Genomic DNA, 19,830 nt, shown 5'->3' with positions numbered 1-19,830 from the left:
ATCACTGATCTGGTTCTTGTTACTATAGGTTGATATTCTCTTTTCTAGAATTTAACATAAAAGAAATCATATTGTATGTATTCTTCCGTGTCCGGATTTTTTCACTCAGCATATTCTTTTCACAATTCACCCATCTTATTGCACATATCAGTAGTTCATACCTCTTTATGGCTGAATAACATTCCATTGCGTAGAAATACTCCAAAATTTTTAAATTTTGATGAAATCCAGTTTACCAATTTTTTAAAATTTCATGCTTTTTGGATATTATTCACAATGTGCCATTAAAATTTATTCATTGGGGAAGTGTTTCTCTCTGCTCCTGATGAATCTCAGGCATTCACATGACTCTGAGATAATAAAAGGTCCCATGGTCACAATAAATGACAGTCTCAGTTCAGGCATTAGAATGCCCAATTCTATGTCACAATCAAAATGTCAAACTTTATTTAAAGTGAAAATTCCTCTCTTCCACTAACTTGGACCTTCTGTGTGAACATTTATGGTAGGAATGAAGGGGAGCTAGAGTCATGACTATACTCTCTTTCTCCACCTACGACATCTCTTCCTCTTGCAGCTGGCTCTCTTAGGTTTGGGAGAGAGTCAAATAAGAAGTTTCTTTCAGACTTGGAAGAGAAACACTCTTGTTAAATAGTTCCAAGCTCTCTGGGATTGGCAAATATTCAAAGCTGACTATTTCTCTCTTGAGGTATGTTTGTGGGGTCTGCAGAGAGCCCCAGTAGGAACATCCTATTGTATACAATGCAGGTGATACCGTTTCCCTTCCATTCCCAGCTTTTGTTTTTTTAGTGGTCCTCTCTACACTTTCTATTGGAGTCTCATAGCTCTCCCAGGCGGTTTTCTTGGGCAAGATTTAAGAGTTTAAGCCTGCTCTACTTCCAAAAATCTTCCACCCTGACAAACTCTTGGAGCGCAGGCCTCTTGACATAATAATTTCTCCTTCACCCCTGTGGTTGGAGCAGCTAGCCAGCCCATCTCTGCCTTTCATGTGTTCTAGGCATGACTCAGGCACTGGTCCACTGCCTGGAAGAGTTACGCATCAAGGTCTCCAGGTGGCCCCACTTACATGGCTCCCTCTTGACTTGAGGAAAATGGGAAAGCATCTCCTACCCCTGCTTGTTGAGAGGGGAGGAGAGACACTCACAACATAGCTTTCTCCAGAAAAGTTCTCTTTACACAGTCCTGCACCAACAACCTTTAGGCCCCTGAGGGTGAGAATTGTGAAACTAGTTTTTTACTATCTGCTTTGAAACTCCTACAAGATGGTCTGCTGACAACTTTTTTATCTAATGTCTACTGCCTTAGGGTTTCTGGCTGAAACTTCCAATTTAAAATCCTATTACATTTGCATTTGTGAGCTAAACACTACTCGGGTGTGATGTATTATTCTTTTACTTCCTAATGGATTGAAATTGCCAATGTTTTATTTAAGATTGTGGAATCTAAGTTCATAAATGAAATTGACCTATACTTGTGTGCTTTTTGTATTGACCTCATAAGTGTCATGTAGCAGGATAGAAATTTGCATCCTATGACTCAGATGTGCCAAAGAATATAATGTTCATTATTTTTTACAACTAATCCTATCTTAGACTCAAGCCTCTACTCCTGCTAATAGCAGGGGAAAAATTTTAATTGTGTTTATGTATCTATGAGTTTAAATTTAATTTAGTCAATTCAGAATTCATGCTCACTCCCTGCTGGCTGTTTTTCTTCCTCAAACAGCAGGGGAGGAAACCTACACTATCCTGTGGCCTTCCCCATCCCATGGTTGAAGCCGCTGAAGGAAGGCTGGTCCACCTTATCTTTTCCAGTGTCATTCTGATGTCTAGTATTGAAATTCAGCATCCCTGTATTTTGTGCTTCCCTCATGCCAACTTCAGGCAGGGAAATAATCCAAATTATTAAGAAAATGCATCAGGAGGTATTTTCTAAATATTTTAACTAGTTTATTTACATTGAAATCCAAGACATTTATTGTTTATATGCTTTTTTTTTGCCCATTCAAGGATTCAATCACACATAATAGTCTTCCATATACTGGTGGGGAAGCTTGCTGCCTATTTCCCAGAATCCTCTCATGAAACCTATGCTAACAGCTGTTATCTACAATAGCTATGGCCCAGGTGCTTTACTTATATTATTTCTAATTTTTGCCATAACCCAGTGGAGTACATAATTCTATTGCCATTTTACAGAAAAATAAATTCAGGCAAAGAAAGGCGGCTGTATTAGTTAGGATACAGGCTAACTTGCTGTAACAAAGGGATACCAAAATACAGTGGCTTGAAGAAGGTGGAGGTTTATTTCTCTCTCACAAAACACAATAGAGGCAGGCAGAAAGTCTAGGGTGGCAGGTGGCTCTGCCTCTCACAGTTATCCAGAGACCCGGTACCTTCTGTCTCATTATTCCACCATCATCTAGGGTGTTGTCCCCATCCATATGGCAAAAGCTGGCTCACCAATACACATGCATGTCCCAGCCTATGGTAAGGAGGAAGAGAGAGGAGAAAGGACAGGCAGTTCCCTTTTTAAGGAAATTGCACACAAGCACTTCAGCTCACACCCCATCATCCAGAAATATCACAGTCACATGGCTGTGTCACAAGTCACATGTGTCACAAGTAACTACAAGGGAGGCTGAAAAATGTAGCCTCTACTTAATGGCCACATGCCAAGTTAAAACTAGTAGTGGTGGATGGGTATGGCAGTGATTCTATTACTCAAAGAAGAAGGAAATCATGGATATTGGGATCGTTTAGGTATCTCTGCCACAGAATCCAACGTGATGCTCTCCTTCCAAATTCTGAGCAGTGTGTCCAGATGAAAAATTACATTTCCTATTTCCCTTGCAGATAGGAGCAGCCAGTTAGATATAAGTGGAAGTCACTGGGTGGGGTTTCCTAAAAAGATTTAGTTGCCCTTCATCCCTTCATCCTTCCTGCTGTTTGGAAAGCAGGTGAGGTAGCTAGAGCTTAGAAAACCATATCAGACCATGAGTGACCTAGAACATGGAAGCCAGGTGCTAAAGATGGTGGGCATGCAGCAAAAGAGAGCCTAGAAGCTTAGTGATTGAGGAGCCACCACACCAAACTTGATCTGCCTAACTATGCACTTCTTTATTTTGAGGGAGAAATAAGCCTCTTTCCTATTTAAATTGCTCTAATTATGATCTTCTACAAACAACCAAACGTAACACCTAACTAATTCAAATTATTCGGTTCAGTGATGTATTCAAAGTCATGCAGCTAGCAAGAAATTCATGCTTAGATTTACCTAGTTCCAAAGCCCATATTCTCACTGCTCTAGGATTTTTTTTGTCTTTTACAAGACAGAGATGGTATCCTTTTGTAAAGAAGCTCCAATACAATGAAGAAATAATAGTTGGCTCCACCATATTTAGGCAAGATATTTATCCTTTACATGCAGAGTTCTTTATGTGATAAAGTATTTTGGCTAGCAAAATATTTCTCTATTAGATGTATGCAACATAAATTACAGAAAAGCACCATGAGCTATCAACCTAGGCATGATTTGTTATTTCTTATCTCTGACTTTTTCTATTAATATTAACTGGCTACTTGTTTCTTTCATTCTTAGCTAGCCTGTGCTGACAGACAAGCAGTAGGAGGTACCAGTGTTAAGGAAAATTAATGGGAAACATTTTTGAAATGTATAACATTCTATTATTTCCATTTGGAAAAAACCCACAATTATTTAAATCTAATACATTGGATCTGCCTTCTGGGACACATAGTTGGGGATTCTCTGATCTACATGATTGACTGATGGGGCTTATCCTATCAGGATGGAAAGGACGTACAAGATAATGAATAGGCTTTGAGAGCCATCATGACCCTCTGAGCCTGGATAAAGGATTGGCCTTTCAGGTATAGAGATCATTTGTTTAGATTAGGAAATCAACCACATGGATTATTTAACCTGCGTGTTCTAAACTGCTACTGGGGAAAATATTACTAGACTAAATGAAGAGAATTGTGCTACTTTTTTGGGCAAAATACCAAAAAGTGACTTAAGTTGTTTAGAAGGGTTTATTAAATAATATTCTTATCATTATAGCCTTTTGGGTAAAGGAGAAATGATTGTCTGAGGCTGTCAAAAATGTTTAGATTTAGAATGTCCTGTGTGGTATGAAGGAAACAGATAAAACTATGATTTATCAGCAAATGTCACCTTTTGGTTTTACGTTTTTGGTGGATGGAATAATGACACCCCTCTCCCAAGACGTCCATGTTCTAATCCCCAGAACCTATGAATGTGTTACTTTACATGGCAAAAGAGGCTTAGCAGATGTGATTAAGTTAAAAGTTTTAAAATAGAGATATTATTCTGCATGATCTTGGTGGGCCCAATGTAATGACAAGGGTCCTTAAAAGACGGAAGAGGGAGGCTGCAGAGAAAGAGAGAAGAGGTGACTAGGAAAGCAGAGGTTGGTGTGATACCGTTGCTGGAAGGGGCCCATGAACCGAGGAATGCAGAGAGCCATTAGAAGCTGAAAAAGACAAGGCACTGATTCTCCCTTAGACCCTCAGGAAGCAATGCAGCCCAGCTAACACTTGTTTTTAGCCCCATAAGACCCATTTTCAGACTTCTGACCTCTGGAACTAGAAGATAATAAATTTGTGTTGTTTTAAGCCACTAAATTCATGGTAATTTGTCACAGCAGCAATAAGAAATAGTGTATGTTATAGCAACAAGAGGAAACAAATATAGTCTTCAAACTTTTTGGGGGGGTCAAGCAAGGTAAAATAGTTGAAGCAGTAAAAAGTGGGATTCCACTCATTCTACTCCCAACCTCCCCCATCACTTACTAATGAGTTTGTTTTAGATGCAAATATGCAAATCAGGAATGAACTCTGGCTCTTTGGAGAAATGGCTGATTCTAGGATTGGGAGAGAAGACAGACAAGATAAGCCTGAAGCATCTTGTAGTGCCAGAAGGTAAGGAAGCGCTGAAAACAAAACAAAACACAGTCAGACAATGATGGGGATGTGTCAAAGGGACATGGGAACCAACTGAAAGAGCACCTTCTCTTATGAACATGAACAATACCATAGATCAAGCAAGACCAGGAAGTAGCCAGTAACCTTTGGGCCACATTTCCGTACATCCAGAATGGCTACGACAACATAATTCTTTACACTAGTGTTACCACCAGTTGGTTATGCTGTGCACAGCCTCTACAGGTACCATGAAGAACTTTACTGCATAAGTAGGTTTTTAGGGATATATTTCCCTAGAGATATAACAGACCAAAAATAAAGCAAGTCATGAGGAACATTTAGATGTATGTCAAATCTCACCCTTAGAATAAAAGGAGCATTAAGTGAACCCATGCCCAAATGATTTTCCTGGTACTATCTGTCCTTGCCCCTGTGCCCAGCCATCACATGCCTTTCTGAAAATAAGTACAGACTTTGCAGTTGCACCTGTGGTCTTCACCAGCTTGGGCATGTTTCCTCTTGGTAGTTGGCTCAGTTCAGCTAATTTGCTGTTGGCTCCTGGTGTTTGTCTATGAGTTTCTTGAACACCTAGAGACACTTCCAATGAGACTATGGAATTACAGTGTTTTAGAGCAGGCCTTAGAGGTTACTTTATTTAAATAATAGCTTATCTAAGTTAAAATCCTTCATTTTACAGATAAGGCTAGCAAGGTTTAAGTGACTTTCCTAATGTCCTATTGCTGGCTAGTTAGCAGTGCTAGCCAGACAGGACAAGAATTTGGGTCTCCTAGTTCAGCGGTTTTTTTCTACTACACATGCTGCCTCCTATATATTCCACCTAATCTCTGCTGTATTATACAGTACACTCTCTTCTACTGAACGTGACTAAATTATCTGATGCTGTCAAATAACAACCATGCCTAGGAGACTTTAGCTGGCTTCAGGATTAAAGAATAAATAAAATCTGAAGGCTTTAGCAAGACATGACAAAATAACCATGAAACACTGATAATATGTCGTCAGCTTCCCAAGCAAGAAAGGACACAGCCAATTACTATTAATTTTTCCGAGTAATGGGTGTGACTCATCTAACTTTTGCTATTTACCCAGGATTTGTTCAGTAAGTGCAGGACTGACATCTCATTTGGCAGATCTGTTTGAAAGTTGATTATGCAAAGTTGTTTCACTCCCATTGTTGAAATGATCTTTTCTTCACAATTTTCTTTCTTTTTGTTTCTTTCCTTTTTCTCCCAAAGCCTCCCAGTACCTAGTTGTATATTTTCTAGTTGTGGGTCCTTCCAGTTGTGGCATGTGGGATTCCCCCTCAGCATGGCTTGATGAGCCGTGCCACGTCCGCGCCAAGGATCTGAACTGGTGAAACCCTGGGCCGCCGAACTGGTGAAACCCTGGGCCGCCGAAGCAGAGCACACAAACTTAACCACTCGGCCACGGGGCCGGCCCCCACAATTTTCTATTTCCTTTAATCTGAGCAGTCAGATAGATCTAAACTCCTGTGACTAGGGCTACCTAATTCACAGTTCCCTCTACCTCTGGATTAGGTTCTTCTCATCTTCCTTGATGTGTTCAGTAACCACTTCAGGATACCTCCCTTCCACACCTCCCACTTCTCCCTATCCTATCCTTGGCTAGAACCCCGTCCAATCTAGTTTTATTGAGGATAACACAAAAGGAGAACAAGAGAATATCCCTGAGTGGCAGATTATGAAACACTCCTACTTCTTCAATTTCACACCCTTCTGCAGAAAAATAAAGGCAGAGGGCAGCAGTATGAGAGACACAGATTGAGAAATGGACACATATATTTGACTGGCTTTGATCTCCCTGAGTCACCACTCCAGAGGACACACCAGATGGCAACAGTGGCCACATTCTCTTCTGCTCCTGTTGGAGGAAGCCCCCACTGGGATGAAACTGGGATTAAGATCTTGGTGGAGTAAGGCGAGATGACACCTGTTCCAGTTCTCTATTGCACTCTCTGTTTTGCCTGACTGTTGAGGACCCTTTAGGGAAAGAACTCAAACCATGTCCAGGTACGGATATATTCATATATAGGTATGTCAGAGGAGCTGGGGGAAAGTAGGCATGGGTAGGGCTGATAGAAGCAAATTGCAGGCAGGACTCCAGATTCCTATGAAAGCAATCATCACAAAGAAAATGGTGAGGTGTGAGCTGGGTGTGTGCTGAGCCACACCCAGCACCAGAGTGGGAGGGTTGGTTAGCATGGTAGTTCTGGGACCAACATGGTGTCTATCACCTAAACTTGTCCAAACCCAGCTATTCCACGTGAGTGTCTTGCCTACATTCTGGGGAGGACCGAGAGGGGCAGCTTTAGGATGATGTAACATTAAAACACCTGCCTTTAATACGTCTGAGAGTCATTCCAATCCACCTGTGTGATTACATGTGAACATGGTTACTTCGGTACAGTAATGGTTGATGTCTTCATGAATGGTTCTCATAGTTTCTTAGCTTTTATTTTCTATTCTGATGAAAAATTTGCCAATTTCAGAAACATAGAACCCAACAGGCTTTACAAAGTACACAGCTGATTTCTGCGTGCTTTGGACAGTTCTGTCACATTCATGACGGTGTTTCATTATTTTTTGCTCTGGCATGTTGGGAGGGCATATGAGGACATTATGGTTGGATGGTGTCAGGGGGTGGGCCTGTGACCCCACTGCTCTCCCAGCGTTGTTTACAGTAGTGGCATTGCTCTGACACAGTGGCCAACAGAGGAGAGGGAGGTTCCTCTCTTTTTCAGAGGATGCAGCAAGAGCCTGCTGCTGTTGCCCTTAGTGAATCTTCATGCGATTAGAAAAAGTCATCTCCTGGGCGCAGTCACAGCTCCTGGGGGTATGGCTTGGTACCCTTGTACAAATAGAAGAAGGGCTTCTTTCTTCTGGAGAACACATCTGGGCAGGTGTACAACTTAAGCTTAGTGAGCTGCATTTCATGCTAGACTTTAGTCCCCATGTGTGCCCTTGTGTACCGAACAACCTACACAGCTGTGCATAATTGCACAACTGCATGCACTAGTCCGTCAGAGCATCTCAGAAGCTCATGGGCACATCTCCAAATAGAGCACTGAGAGGAGGTCCAGGATAGAAATGCAGCACCAGCCTCGGCCTGAGCAGCAGAGCGGCCAACATTGGTCCAGCCAAGTGGTGTCAGTGTTAAGTGGCAGTCCAAGGGAACCACAGAGCAGGGGTCCTCACAGAAGGCAAGCAGTGGTCAGTGTGGAATGTTAAGAGTAGTAATGAGTGAAAGCATGAAGTGAAGCCTGGGCTGTTTGGTGGGAACACTGAGATATTTACTGGGGACTCTCAGGCATTAGAAAGGAGAGTGTGGGGCATATTTCTTGTTTTGTCTGTCCAGACCCACACAAACTATGTAAGTGTGGTGATGCTGCTAATTACAGCACTCCAATTCCAGCCATAGGGCCCAGCCAACTGAGGTACCCCCTAGCCTTGGCCAGAATGATTGGCCCAGACGTAGGCCAATCAAAGTTCTTCCTGGGGACTTCTTCATTTAGAGGTAGAAGAAAACGCACTTGGCCTTCAAGATAAAGAGCATTAAGAATGTGAATGGAGGCCATCTTCCCTGCCATGTAGAGAAGGGTATCTCCCATAGAAGAGAACAGGATCAACACATAGAAAGAAGCAGAGCGAAAGGGAGAATGAGAGATATGGAAAGAGAAAGGAGGGGAGAGAGATTGAAAAAGTGAGAAAGACCAATTTGGAAAACGTATTTTAGTCCCCCGAGCTAGCTGCCACTGACGTCCACGCCTAGACTTCCAAAGATTGTGAGCCATCCCCTTTTTGCTTACACTAGTTTAAATAGGATTTCCATCATTTGTAAATAAATGACTTCTAACTAACACAGGCAGGGAAACCTGGAAGGGTTCTGAGCACCTGAGCCACCCAGGCGGGACCTATCTCCAACTCTCAAGTGACCTTGTGGAGTTGGGAACCTTCAATTCAATACAAGTTGCTGAAACATCTTCAGCTCATCAAGAACAGTTGAGTTACCTGCCTCTCAGTTCCTTGGATAATGCCAAGGCCTTTGGATGATCTGACTAAATTCTTGACTTTTTACGGTGAAATCCCCTTGCTTCTGACCCATGGCTTGGCTATACAAAAGGGTAGACTATGTGGCTGACCAGTCATCCATCTGACCTGGGAATTCTGCCTCACTGAACAGTTAGTAAACTTATACCAAAAGAGAAATTAATTCCTAAGATCTTACTGGTAAATCCTTTTGTAAAATAAAGAATATTTGCAATATGAGTAACCCTCTCAATAGGCTGATGTTATATGTTCAAATATTCATATTTTTAAGATAAATATATATTCATCCCCAAAAAGTCTATACAAATTGCATTTTGTGCTAGTGATAGGCCACAAAGCTAAGAAGCCATTCACATCTTGGACCAGTTAGCTTCAAACAGAAGGTAGCAACAATATTTATTAACCCAAAAATGGGCAAAGTCATTCACAGGTCAGGCATGATAGAGCCTTAGAAGGATGAACCAACAATGAGAGGAAAATGGCCAGCGCCCACTAGGAGCAGAATTGGGGGAAACTGACCTAGCTAAAGGGTCATTTGTCAATGTCCCAAGACCAGGAGGAAGCCAGGATTGAGCTCCAGCTGGTCTGTGTCAGGGAGATGCATAGCAGGTGAAGCCACACAGCAAGAGGGTCCAAGACCAATGGCAGTAAAATGGCAGTCAAGCCCTGGTTCTGGGTTAGCGGCCAGCCCCTAGGTGGTAAGGAAAACAGGTCTTGAGTTCCTCAGAGGCAGGCATTCACAAGAGCTAGCAAGAGAATCAGGATCCTAGACCAGCAGGGGTTTCAGGCTAGTGCTTCCATCCAAATGGGTGGAAGAATGCCCACTTACATGGCCCGGCCATTATAGATGAAAGCTACAACTCAGTGAGCAGGCAGGGGTTCAGGCGATGGTGCTATTTATTTTACCTGTTGGCAGGCAAAAGGAATTCAGCTCAGTTTAGGTTAAGGATACAAATATGGCTAAGACATAGCATATTTGCTCTCAAGTTGCTCACAGTCTAGATGGAGACAGAGCCATAAAGAGATGATTTCAAATCTGGGCAGATAGTGGGGGAAGTGCCAAAGGAGAGGGAGGCATCATGTGCTATGAGAAGACAAAGAGTGGTCACTTACCCCAAACTAGTTTAGGAAGACTCCTTGGAGAAGATATTACTTGAGCTGATTTTAGCAGGCAAAGAAAGGTAAGAAAGATTTACCATGAATAGTCACAGAAACAAGCCGCAGAAAAGCATATTCAGGGCATTTCACATAATTGGATATTACTGGAGTCGAAAGGGGTCTCCCATAGGCCACAGGGAGGTATGGTGGAAACTGTTTATCATCCTCATGTCCATTTTTCCTCTTCCGTTTAATAATAGAAGCCCTTTTCTCCCCCACTAAGTGTCAGCTGGGCATATACTTGTCCAATTAAGGAGATTCTCCAGCCTTCTTTGAAGAAGATGTGACCACAGGACCAAGTTCTTGGGATATGATTGGAAGCTAGGAGTATAAATTTCGTGTTACATCATTACAAGGAATCCACTTGCCCTCCACTTTTTCTTTCCTCTATTTCTCCTTACAGAGGTCTGGAACACAGACACGGCCAAGAGAGCCAGCCTCAAACACGCCAACAATGACCACATCCTGGCGTAGGTGGCACACTAAGAGGACAGAAACCTGGGTCCCAAGATGAACAAGTGGAGCAGAGCCACCTCTTCATCCTGGACATCCATCACTGGACTAAGTGAGCCAGAAATATATTTCTTGTGGAGTCACAGTCTTTTGGGGTCTCTTTGTCATGGAGGAATAGCCTGTACCCTACATGGAAGAAAAAGGATAGTGTTGAGGCATCTTACATAATTCCTGACTTGGTCAGAAATGGCTAAGCAGTGAGAAAAGTCTGAGACAATAAACGTCCATCTTTAATGATTATAGCTGAGGGAGGCCAGGGCTGACAGAAAGCAAGATAAGCAAAATACAGCCTTGTCTCAAGAGAGATAGGGAAAGCCCCCTGAAAATGATAAACTTCTACCTGGTTCTGGGAGCCTAGTTCACCCAGAGCAGGACAGCAGCTAGCAACCACCTGAATGTCTTCCTGGCACCCCGCCCTGCAAAGCTACACCCACTGTCATCTTTAAAAGATGACTCCAACAAGCTTCCAATGAAGAATGACGACCTATTGACTAACCCCATTTATTCTGTGTTAATCATGTTTGAAAAAGGGAAAAATTACTTCTAACCCGCCTCTATTTCCTGAAGAGGATGGGTCCTCTAGTTGGAAGACCTTCAGTTTTACTAAACACAGTAATTTATCAGCGGTGTAAGTTTGGAAGTAGAAACTGGGATAAAATGCATTCCTCTAGTAATAAAAGGGTTGAGGAATCTGCAAGGGGCTCTGAAAGTCGGAGTTAAGAGCAGCAAGGCTGGGGGGGTGGGGTGGGGTAGGGGGTTGAAAAATGTCCCCAGTGGCAGAAGCAGAGAGAGAGCACTCTGGAAAAAGAGGTGTGTTGTAGGGGGATTTTCAAGTGAATTGATGCAGTCTACATGATGTGAATCTTGTCTCCCCTTCAGCAAATTCTGCCTTGTTCACTAAGACCCTGGTTGAGAGGGTATAAGGCATGTGAGCTTGAACAAGAGGATGAGGGAAAAGCTGACATCTGAGTCACATACAGCATCTGTAGATAGAAGAAACCAGACCAAGGAAAGTGAGAGTCAGTGCCAGCGATTAACAATTCTAGAACATCAGACACCTTCCTTTGGTTATTAATTCTATAATTTTGAAATGATGAGTACTGGATTGTCATAATTTGAGAGTTACCATTCACCCAATAATTACTGAGTGCCTATTACTGAAATAATAATTGTGTTATTAATTGCTTATGAGAATTCAGCAAGGGAGAGCTTCCTTCTAGCTGAGGAGGGGGGAAATTTTAGGAAAGGCAACATGATGGAGCTCTATCTGAGCTGGGTCTTGGAGAATGGATAGGACTTCGTCATGCAAAGGCTTTTCAGAAGAAGGGAAGACCATGGATGATCTGACCAAAGCCAAAGTCACACATTTATTTTCAATAAATATTTATCAATATCCACTGTGTGCCAGGCACTTGCTAGGTCCCGGGGATATGAAGATGAATTTGGCTTTATAGGCTTCTGTTAATATATCCCTCAATTTTTCTACCCATTCTCTCATTCGTTTGCCACATCTATCAGGTCTTTCTTGGTCAAATTTCTGCATGGACAATTTTTCTTTCTTGAATCTATGTGTATGATGCTTCATTTGCTCCTTAAATGTACTACTTTCCATTTATTCTAGTGCATTTTAACCTGCTATTGATGATCATTTCTCTAATTTATTGAGGTCAATTGAATTTTGATCTTCTGTGTACTTGGCACATCCATCTGCTTGGGGTCATATGAAATATTTATAAAGACTTATACTTTCTTTCCACTGTCAAGACCCACATCTCCATATTCTTTTGTGCCAATATATAGTGAAGGTTGGAAGTCAGACAAGCAATATGGCCCCAGAGTCCCAGGTTACTAAAACCTAGTATATCTGTAATTGACCACAGTTTTGTCAACTGAAATTGCAACAAGGTCTCTTAAATGACTGTTATCAACAGATACCTGAGTACCTACCACAAGTAGCAACAGTGATGCACGATGCCTTGACCCCTGTTTTTGAAAGGTTTACACTCTAGATGAGGAGGCAAATAGACAATGCACACACATCTGTTTGGCAGGGGACTTTCTACTCGTTTTCCTCACAGAGTAAGAGAGAACAAAGTGAGAATGGGGGAGCATTCCTTCCTATTCCATCCTCCTCTGCCCTGTCCTCTTCCTGGTTTCCTACAGAAGGAAGAAGGAATTATACTCTGATTGGGCAGAACCCAGGACATTAATTAGTTCACAGTTTACCAGTGTTGGGGTCCTTCTGTGTTGAAAGATCCCACAGCTATGTGTGCTGCTTCTGCTCCCGAATTCCTGCCGAGTAGGCCAGCCCAGCTTTAGATGAGTAAAGATGGTCTGCTTTGCAGATCTGATCATCTCCTCGTCTCTTTCTGCAGGCTCGCCTATGCATGCTGGTCCCCAAATTTGGAAGGTGGAGGGAGAGCAGGGAATGAGGAAGCTTCACTTCAGCCTTAAACCTAAGCCATGTGACGCAACTCAGTCTTTTGGCAGAGTTCTGTTCCAGAGGTTATTGGGTGCTAGCTCAGCTATGAATAAAATGATCCTTTCGTTTCTATTCCAATCTCTTTTTTTGGTGCATAGTTCCCTTGAGGACCCTAGGGAGAGGAGAGACGATTAGCAGAGCAAGATTTGCTATTTCTCATCCTTCAGCGTGGCAAACTATATTGTTAGTCACAGTTCTTCACAAATTTTTGCTGCCCTTCCCAGGGAAGTGTTATATTTCCCTAGCCCACTGACATCAGACTTGGCCAGGTGAACTCGTTCTAACCAAGAATGTGTGAGCAGCTCTAACATGTATAAGTTCCAGGCAGAAGCACTAAGAGCCAGCATGTGACTCACCATGATCACTTTTCCTCTTCCACGAGACAAAACACTGTTCCAGATACAGGCTGCTCTATCAGCCTGGGTCCCGGCATAAAGACAACCTAGACTACAGCCAAAGTGCCCTGCCATGAACATGTATGGTACTTCAAAAAGGAAAAATTTGTTGTTGTAAACCACTTTGGAAGCACTTGTTACCGCAGCCTATGCTAGTTTATCCTGACTGATGCATTTACCTTATTACCATCTGTATCAAACACCATTGTCTGTCCTCCCAACATCTATTCTCCCTTCATTCCTCCTAAGAGAACCCTAATTCTGCCCAAGTATTCACCTAACTCTACATGCGCTTGGGGTAGGGGACTCCAGTTCCCAGCCACAGAGGGTGACTCATAATTAACTTAAGACATTCATGATGGTTTCTTACTCCTTGCTGGTGACTGACTCAGATTGGGGAGAGTGTGGAAAGTCTGCTTGAGGGCTTCTGAGACAGGTTTTCCTTGCCAATAAAAAGAGACACATGGAAGAAACAGTCTCTCCACTTCTGCTAGACATTGTGTATATGCATGTGTCAGCTGGAATTGTGGCAGCCATTTTGTAACTATGAGGGATACTGGCCTAAGGGTGTTAAGAGTGAAAAGATGGAAAGAATCTGAGTCCTTGGTAATGTTATTGAGCTGCTAAATGTACTAACCCTAGAGCTGATCCATCCCTATATTTCCTGTTACATAAGATACTACATTCTCCTTATTGTTTAAGAAAGTTGAATCTGGAATGGAGGGGAAAGGAATGAGTTTAGCTTCAGGGACATTGAGGTGATGGCAAGACAGCATCCTTTTTTTGCTTTTTATTGCTGAAGCTCAGAAGACGTCAGGGTTAACACTGAATTTGGGAGTCATCTATGGAAAAACATTACCTAAAGTAATACGTCTTAGAAAATAACACCAGAACCTGGGATAGTACCGCTGCGCTTGTGGAATTTCGATAATCTAGTAAAACTTTATACCTATACAAGTGTAGCCATCTCCTGGATATGCCACTACCCCACAACCTTACTTGTCACCCAACCTAGAAAAGAGAGATCACAAAGGTGGTAGCAACTTCCCAGGAGAGAAAGCAAAGACAGAGAGGAAGTGATTACAACAGCTGGATCCTCAGACCCTGCTCTCCTCAAGCCTGGGTTTTAGGGATCTTGGTAGCCATGTGCATTTGACTAAACATTCTAGTTTTGTGTAGAGGACTATGAAAATGGGTTATAAGGAACATCTAAATTTACTGACTCTTCTATACAAACTATCATTCCAGGAAACTATGGTTCTGATCACCTTATAGACATCCTATGTGATACTGCAGAAGCCCAGTAGGAAGCATCAGGGTCAACAAAATATATACACAGGACAGCAAGGAAATGGGCAACGTGGAAGACAGAGTCTCCAGTGTCTACTAAGTTGATCTGTGGTTAGCAGACAGTTTTGAAAGTTACTAATCCATAGGGCACTAGCTTACTGTCACTTTAAGAAAATACATGGGGGGAGCGGTATTTTGCCACACAAAAGGATTTACTTAACATTGCTTGAAAAAGAATTTTTGAAATTCTGTTGAGACAGAACTTTTCCAAAGGCACATCTAGTGAGTAAATGGATGCACTTGCATATTTACAAGGAAGCCTGTACCTTACCTGAGACATCTTGTCCCATTTCTAAGTTGTCATTGCTGGGCCTGCCTTGAAATTACTCTTGCTTCCCTAGGCCAAACCAAGGAGTTTTATTTTAATGAGCTGGAAGAGCAAATGCAGTCTCTAAAGATGGCTAACTTCAGTCTTGCAGTTATTTAAAAAGGAAAATCTGGCTTTGAACATTGTTGTTTGCAGGCGGAATTTGCAATTGGCTAAGACCAAGGACGGTGTTTAAAGATGACTCAGTTGTATGGCCTGGGGGGGGAGGGGGAAGATCAGCCAGTGGTCCTTCTAATCAAAAAGAGTCTTAGATCCGTTTTCATCACACTGAGGCTCTGTAGGCCCAGAAGCGCTTCATACTACGGGGGTGCGTGCAGTCTAAGAAAATCTGAGACCCTGAGAAACGCACCTTCAAACGATATGATCGGGAGGAGGCTAAAACCCAACTGCCCCTCACCCCCACGCCCAGCTCCAGGACTGGGGCAGAGAATTCCAAGGCCAGAGTCCAACTGGGGCCTGGCCGGGTGACCTTCGCCAGGCCCAGAGTCCCCCTCGGGACGTCCCTGAGGTGCTGCCCCGAGCTCTGTAGGGGGCCGCCAGTTCCCTCCAGCCCCCCAAGCGCTCGACATGGCCTTTGAGACGCATCCCGTGCGCGCTGCGCATCACGAGTCCGCCAGCTGGGATACCCTCTCCGCGCCACTGGGCCGCCGCCCCGGCCCCTCCCGCTCCGGCCGCGCCACCCCTCCTCCCGGCGGGGTCCAGGGCAGGGCAGGGATGCCCTCCCTCAGCCTCGCCATCGCCCGCCGGCGGCTCCCGGGCTCCCCGGGGCTCCGAGCCCCGCCCGGCTCCCCTCCCCCGGCCGCCGCAGGCCCGGGCCCGCCGCCCCTCCCGGGCGCCGCCGCCTCTGCAGCTGGCCGCGCGGCCGGCCCGCGCCGCCGCCGCGCGCTGATTGGCTGGCCGGGGGCGGCGGCGGCGCTGAGTGGCCGGGCAGATTCGCTGGGTCAGGGCTGCAGAGGCGCCTGGCGCACCGGCGGGAGCGGAGCCGCGGCGCGCGCTCGCCCGGGACGCCGGCCGCCCGCCCGCCCGCCCGCCAGCCCGAGCGAGCGGCCCGGGGCGCCGAGGGGCCCCGCCGCGCCGGGCGCCGCCAGCCTGGCCGCCATGTGCTCCCAGCTCTGGTTCCTGACGGACCGGCGCATCCGCGAGGACTACCCGCAGGTGCAGATCCTGCGCGCCCTCCGGCAGCGCTGCTCCGAGCAGGACGTGCGCTTCCGGGCGGTGCTCATGGACCAGATCGCCGTCACCGTCGTCGGCGGCCACCTCGGTGAGCGAGGCGGGCCCCGGGAGGGCGGGGAGGCGCGCCGGGGTCCCCAAGAGCCGGCCGGGTGGGCGCGCGCACCTGGGCCTCCCCAGCCAAGTCCTCTTCGGCCCCCAAAGCAGCCACTCTCCCCGCGAGACCTGCTTAGGTTGGAGAACGCCTCTAACCTTGAGAGCCTCCTTTGATCTGCCCTGGGGCCAAGATTTGAGGACGGGGTTTAATTTACTTAGGGGACTTTGTTTTGGGAGGAACTCCAATTCATCCGAAGCCGCCTGGAGGTCCGAGAAAAATCAATTTGCTAAGCCCAAATTTGCAAATTCTGCTTGCATCGATACCCTGTCCGTTTACACTGCGGAAACCCACACTAAATTTTCAAAATTGCCATTTAGATGAATGTTTTTAAAAGTTTTTCCAGGAGTATGTGAGCATCAGTAACGCAGTACATAGGATATTATTTCCCAAACTAGGAACCTGCTTATGGGGAGAAACCTAAGAAAACTTGGAGTCACCTCTTGAGTGTAAAGTGGGAGAGTAGCGACCTTTGCTGGGTTTTCTGACCCTCTTCCACCTCCCTGAAAGTGTTGAATTCTGATTCCAGAAAAGCCAAGATTTCAGGTGCAGACCATTCTGGCCTCACTGCTTTCACCACTGCTGTGTCCAAGAGACTTTCTTGGGTAAGACATGGTTATCGTCTGTGATCCTGACGTCAAAGGTTAAATATGTTGCTAGATGTTCTCAATTATCCTTTATACTAGTAGTCTCTGATTTAGGGATCTGCAGTTTAGGAGCCTCCCCTGGCTTGCTGTTTGAGTCCAGGCTCCACTGGAGGTATCCAGCCACTTCAGGGGGATCTAGGACTTGGGGGTTGTTGAGCCCAGATGAGGGTGCGTCTTGGGATACCCTTTCATATTATTTCACCCACGCCTGGTTAAATAAGCTCATAATTTGTTAGTTTCCTTTGGCAGGGGGAAAGGGATTCCAAATTCTGAACAGGCTACTCACTCATGAGATTTTGAATTATCTCCTGTTTCTAAGTGGAATCTGTTATCGATGTTTCATCCGTAAATTTATCTACACCCTTCATAAGTAATAGCAGATTGTATAGCCTGTTGGTGAAATATACTACAAATATTAGTGTCTTACATTTAGTCTAAAACAGTGTCTGTCAGCCGTGAAGGGTACCCTGTCTCTCTCCTTGACTTGCTAAAACTCTCACCGTAAGTTACCGTAGAGCTAGATTCCTGAACAGGGAATCTGCAGACCTGGATGCTCATTCTAGCTGCGCTACTAACAAGTATCTTGGCTTTGCCCTGGGCACGTCACTCTACGTCTTTGAATCTCAGGTTTCCAGTAGATAAAACTAAGGACCTCGTCCAGCTCTAAAATTCTGTGCGTCAGTGCTGTACTTAAATGGGATAATCTGTTCTATTTTGCTGGTCTAGATCTAGTGTGTCCATCTTCCACCCCCAGGGTCGGTTTGTTTCCTCTTCATTTTATTCATTTATTTTACAGCTTGTAAAGATGCCTGTTTTGAGATACAGTAACCAACATTCCACATCGTGTCCCTGCTGTAGATCCATCATGCATTCTGTGAAAGAGTAGGGAAGTGCTCTCTCTTATGTATCTAAAACCCCATTTTAAAGAATCAGTCCTAGAAAAAAAGAAAATCAAATCCTGGTGCTGCAGGAAACATTTAAACCCCTTTGTTTAGTGTCTTAACATTTTACTGGAATTCGTGTGTGAATGTATCTCAATCTATTCACAAACCAGGAGTTACTTTTTTTAAAACTACAAGAAAATCTACATAGTTATTTTTGTCTGGTCAATGGAGAAACTGCAGACAGGTATTTTTTTGATGCCATTTTAATTATTTGCTAATTCAGAGATAGCCACACACAAACCACAACACATCAAACAGACCTATTAGGTCACTATTTCTGCAGTCCAAAGCAGGCAAAAGATTTATCTGTTGTGGGAGTGGATTAATTAAAGCACAATGAAGTGAGTTCTGTGAGAAAAGGGAGCTCATTTGCTTTTTTTGGCGCTGAATAGTACCTAGAATAGTGCCTTGCACATAGTAGGCACTCAGTAAATATTTTTGGATGAATAAAGATGTGCACTCGATTCCCCAGTTTCTTCTATAGTCAAACTGTAGAAAACCCTTGGCAATTTGCTGAGCCAAAGTATTTCTCTGAAAAAACTCTAGAATTTCTTGGCTTTGAAATACAGAAATAGATAATTACAATGATATCGATGCTATTTCCCATTTGAGAATTATTGAATGTGAGAGCTGGAAAGGACCTTGAGGTCATCCATTCTAACCCCTTCATTTTACAAATGAACCTGATGCTTAAAGAGGTAAAGTGACTTACTCAATGCCATTCAGGTAGTTAGCAGCAAACCCACAGGTAAAAACCTAATCTCTGGGCCAGCCAGTGGTGTAGTGGTTAAGTTTGCGCACTCCACTTTGGAGGCCCAGGGTTTGCCAGTTTGGATCCTGGGCATCGACCTACACACCGCTCATCAAGCCATGCTGTGGTGGCGTCCCACATAGTAGAGCTAGAAGTACATACGACTAGGGTATACAACTATGTACTGGGGCTGTGGGGAGAAAAAACCCAAAAACCCTGGTCTCCTAAGTCCCAGCTCAGTGATATGGAATAAGTATGCTTTAGGACACCTGCAACGCATAGGTCCCTTCTCAGTAGATGTGGAATTGAACTGAATTAAATCAAATTGAGGCTAGACAGAGACTTTGCAATAAATTTTATAGTTTAGGAAGTTAAGGTACCACAGTTACAAAGGCTTCATACCTTCATTCCTTTCCATTCCTTCCTGAGATTAGTGTAGGAGTTGATGGAGTCACTTTGGGATGGGGATCAACAGTGCCTCGGAAAGTTGCTCAGACTTATTCCTGTGTGTCCCTCTGTGGAGCCCAAATCCAGAGATAAGAATTTCAGGTTATACCTGGAAATAGGATTCAGATAAGAGATGAAAAGTTTTGGATTTGCAGATTACTGTTATTTTAAATAAGACAATACATGTAAGCTGAAAATGCTGTGCAAATACAAGGTTTTGTGGTTATTACTTTTAACCCAGTGACCTACCCTGCCCAGCGTAGATTTGAGTGGGGGACTACTGGGAAGAGTGGAATGACCTTCAGGTGACTGAAGCACTTCTGGAGGAAACACCTTCCCGTCGCTTTCTGCTGAGTATAGCATTATGAGAATCATATCCATCTCCATCTCCTTTCTAGAAACCTCAAGTTCTTCATTC

At 44.2% G+C, this 19,830-nt stretch overlaps 1 protein-coding gene across 2 annotated transcripts in view; it reads left to right on the top strand.

Moving 5' to 3' along the window:
• Positions 1–6,779: 6,779 nt before the first annotated feature.
• Positions 6,780–19,830, top strand: part of RIMKLA (ribosomal modification protein rimK like family member A) — a 37,482-nt gene continuing 24,431 nt past the window's right edge. Inside the window, exons 1-2 of one of the 2 annotated variants that reach the window (XM_044770520.2) lie at positions 6,780–7,036; positions 10,635–10,796. In XM_044770520.2, coding sequence (XP_044626455.1) covers positions 10,742–10,796 — 55 coding nt within the window. In that variant the 5' untranslated portion in view covers positions 6,780–7,036; positions 10,635–10,741. Of the gene's footprint in view, positions 7,037–10,634; positions 10,797–16,261; positions 16,561–19,830 lie in introns of those variants that run through there. The other variant, XM_014867327.3, reaches the window with a different exon arrangement.

The sequence above is a fragment of the Equus asinus genome, chromosome 5 (genome assembly GCF_041296235.1).
Source record: "Equus asinus isolate D_3611 breed Donkey chromosome 5, EquAss-T2T_v2, whole genome shotgun sequence".
NCBI lineage: Eukaryota > Metazoa > Chordata > Mammalia > Perissodactyla > Equidae > Equus > Equus asinus.
The sequence above is the reverse complement of the archived record's forward strand: the minus strand, read 5'-3'. Positions and strand labels throughout refer to the sequence as shown.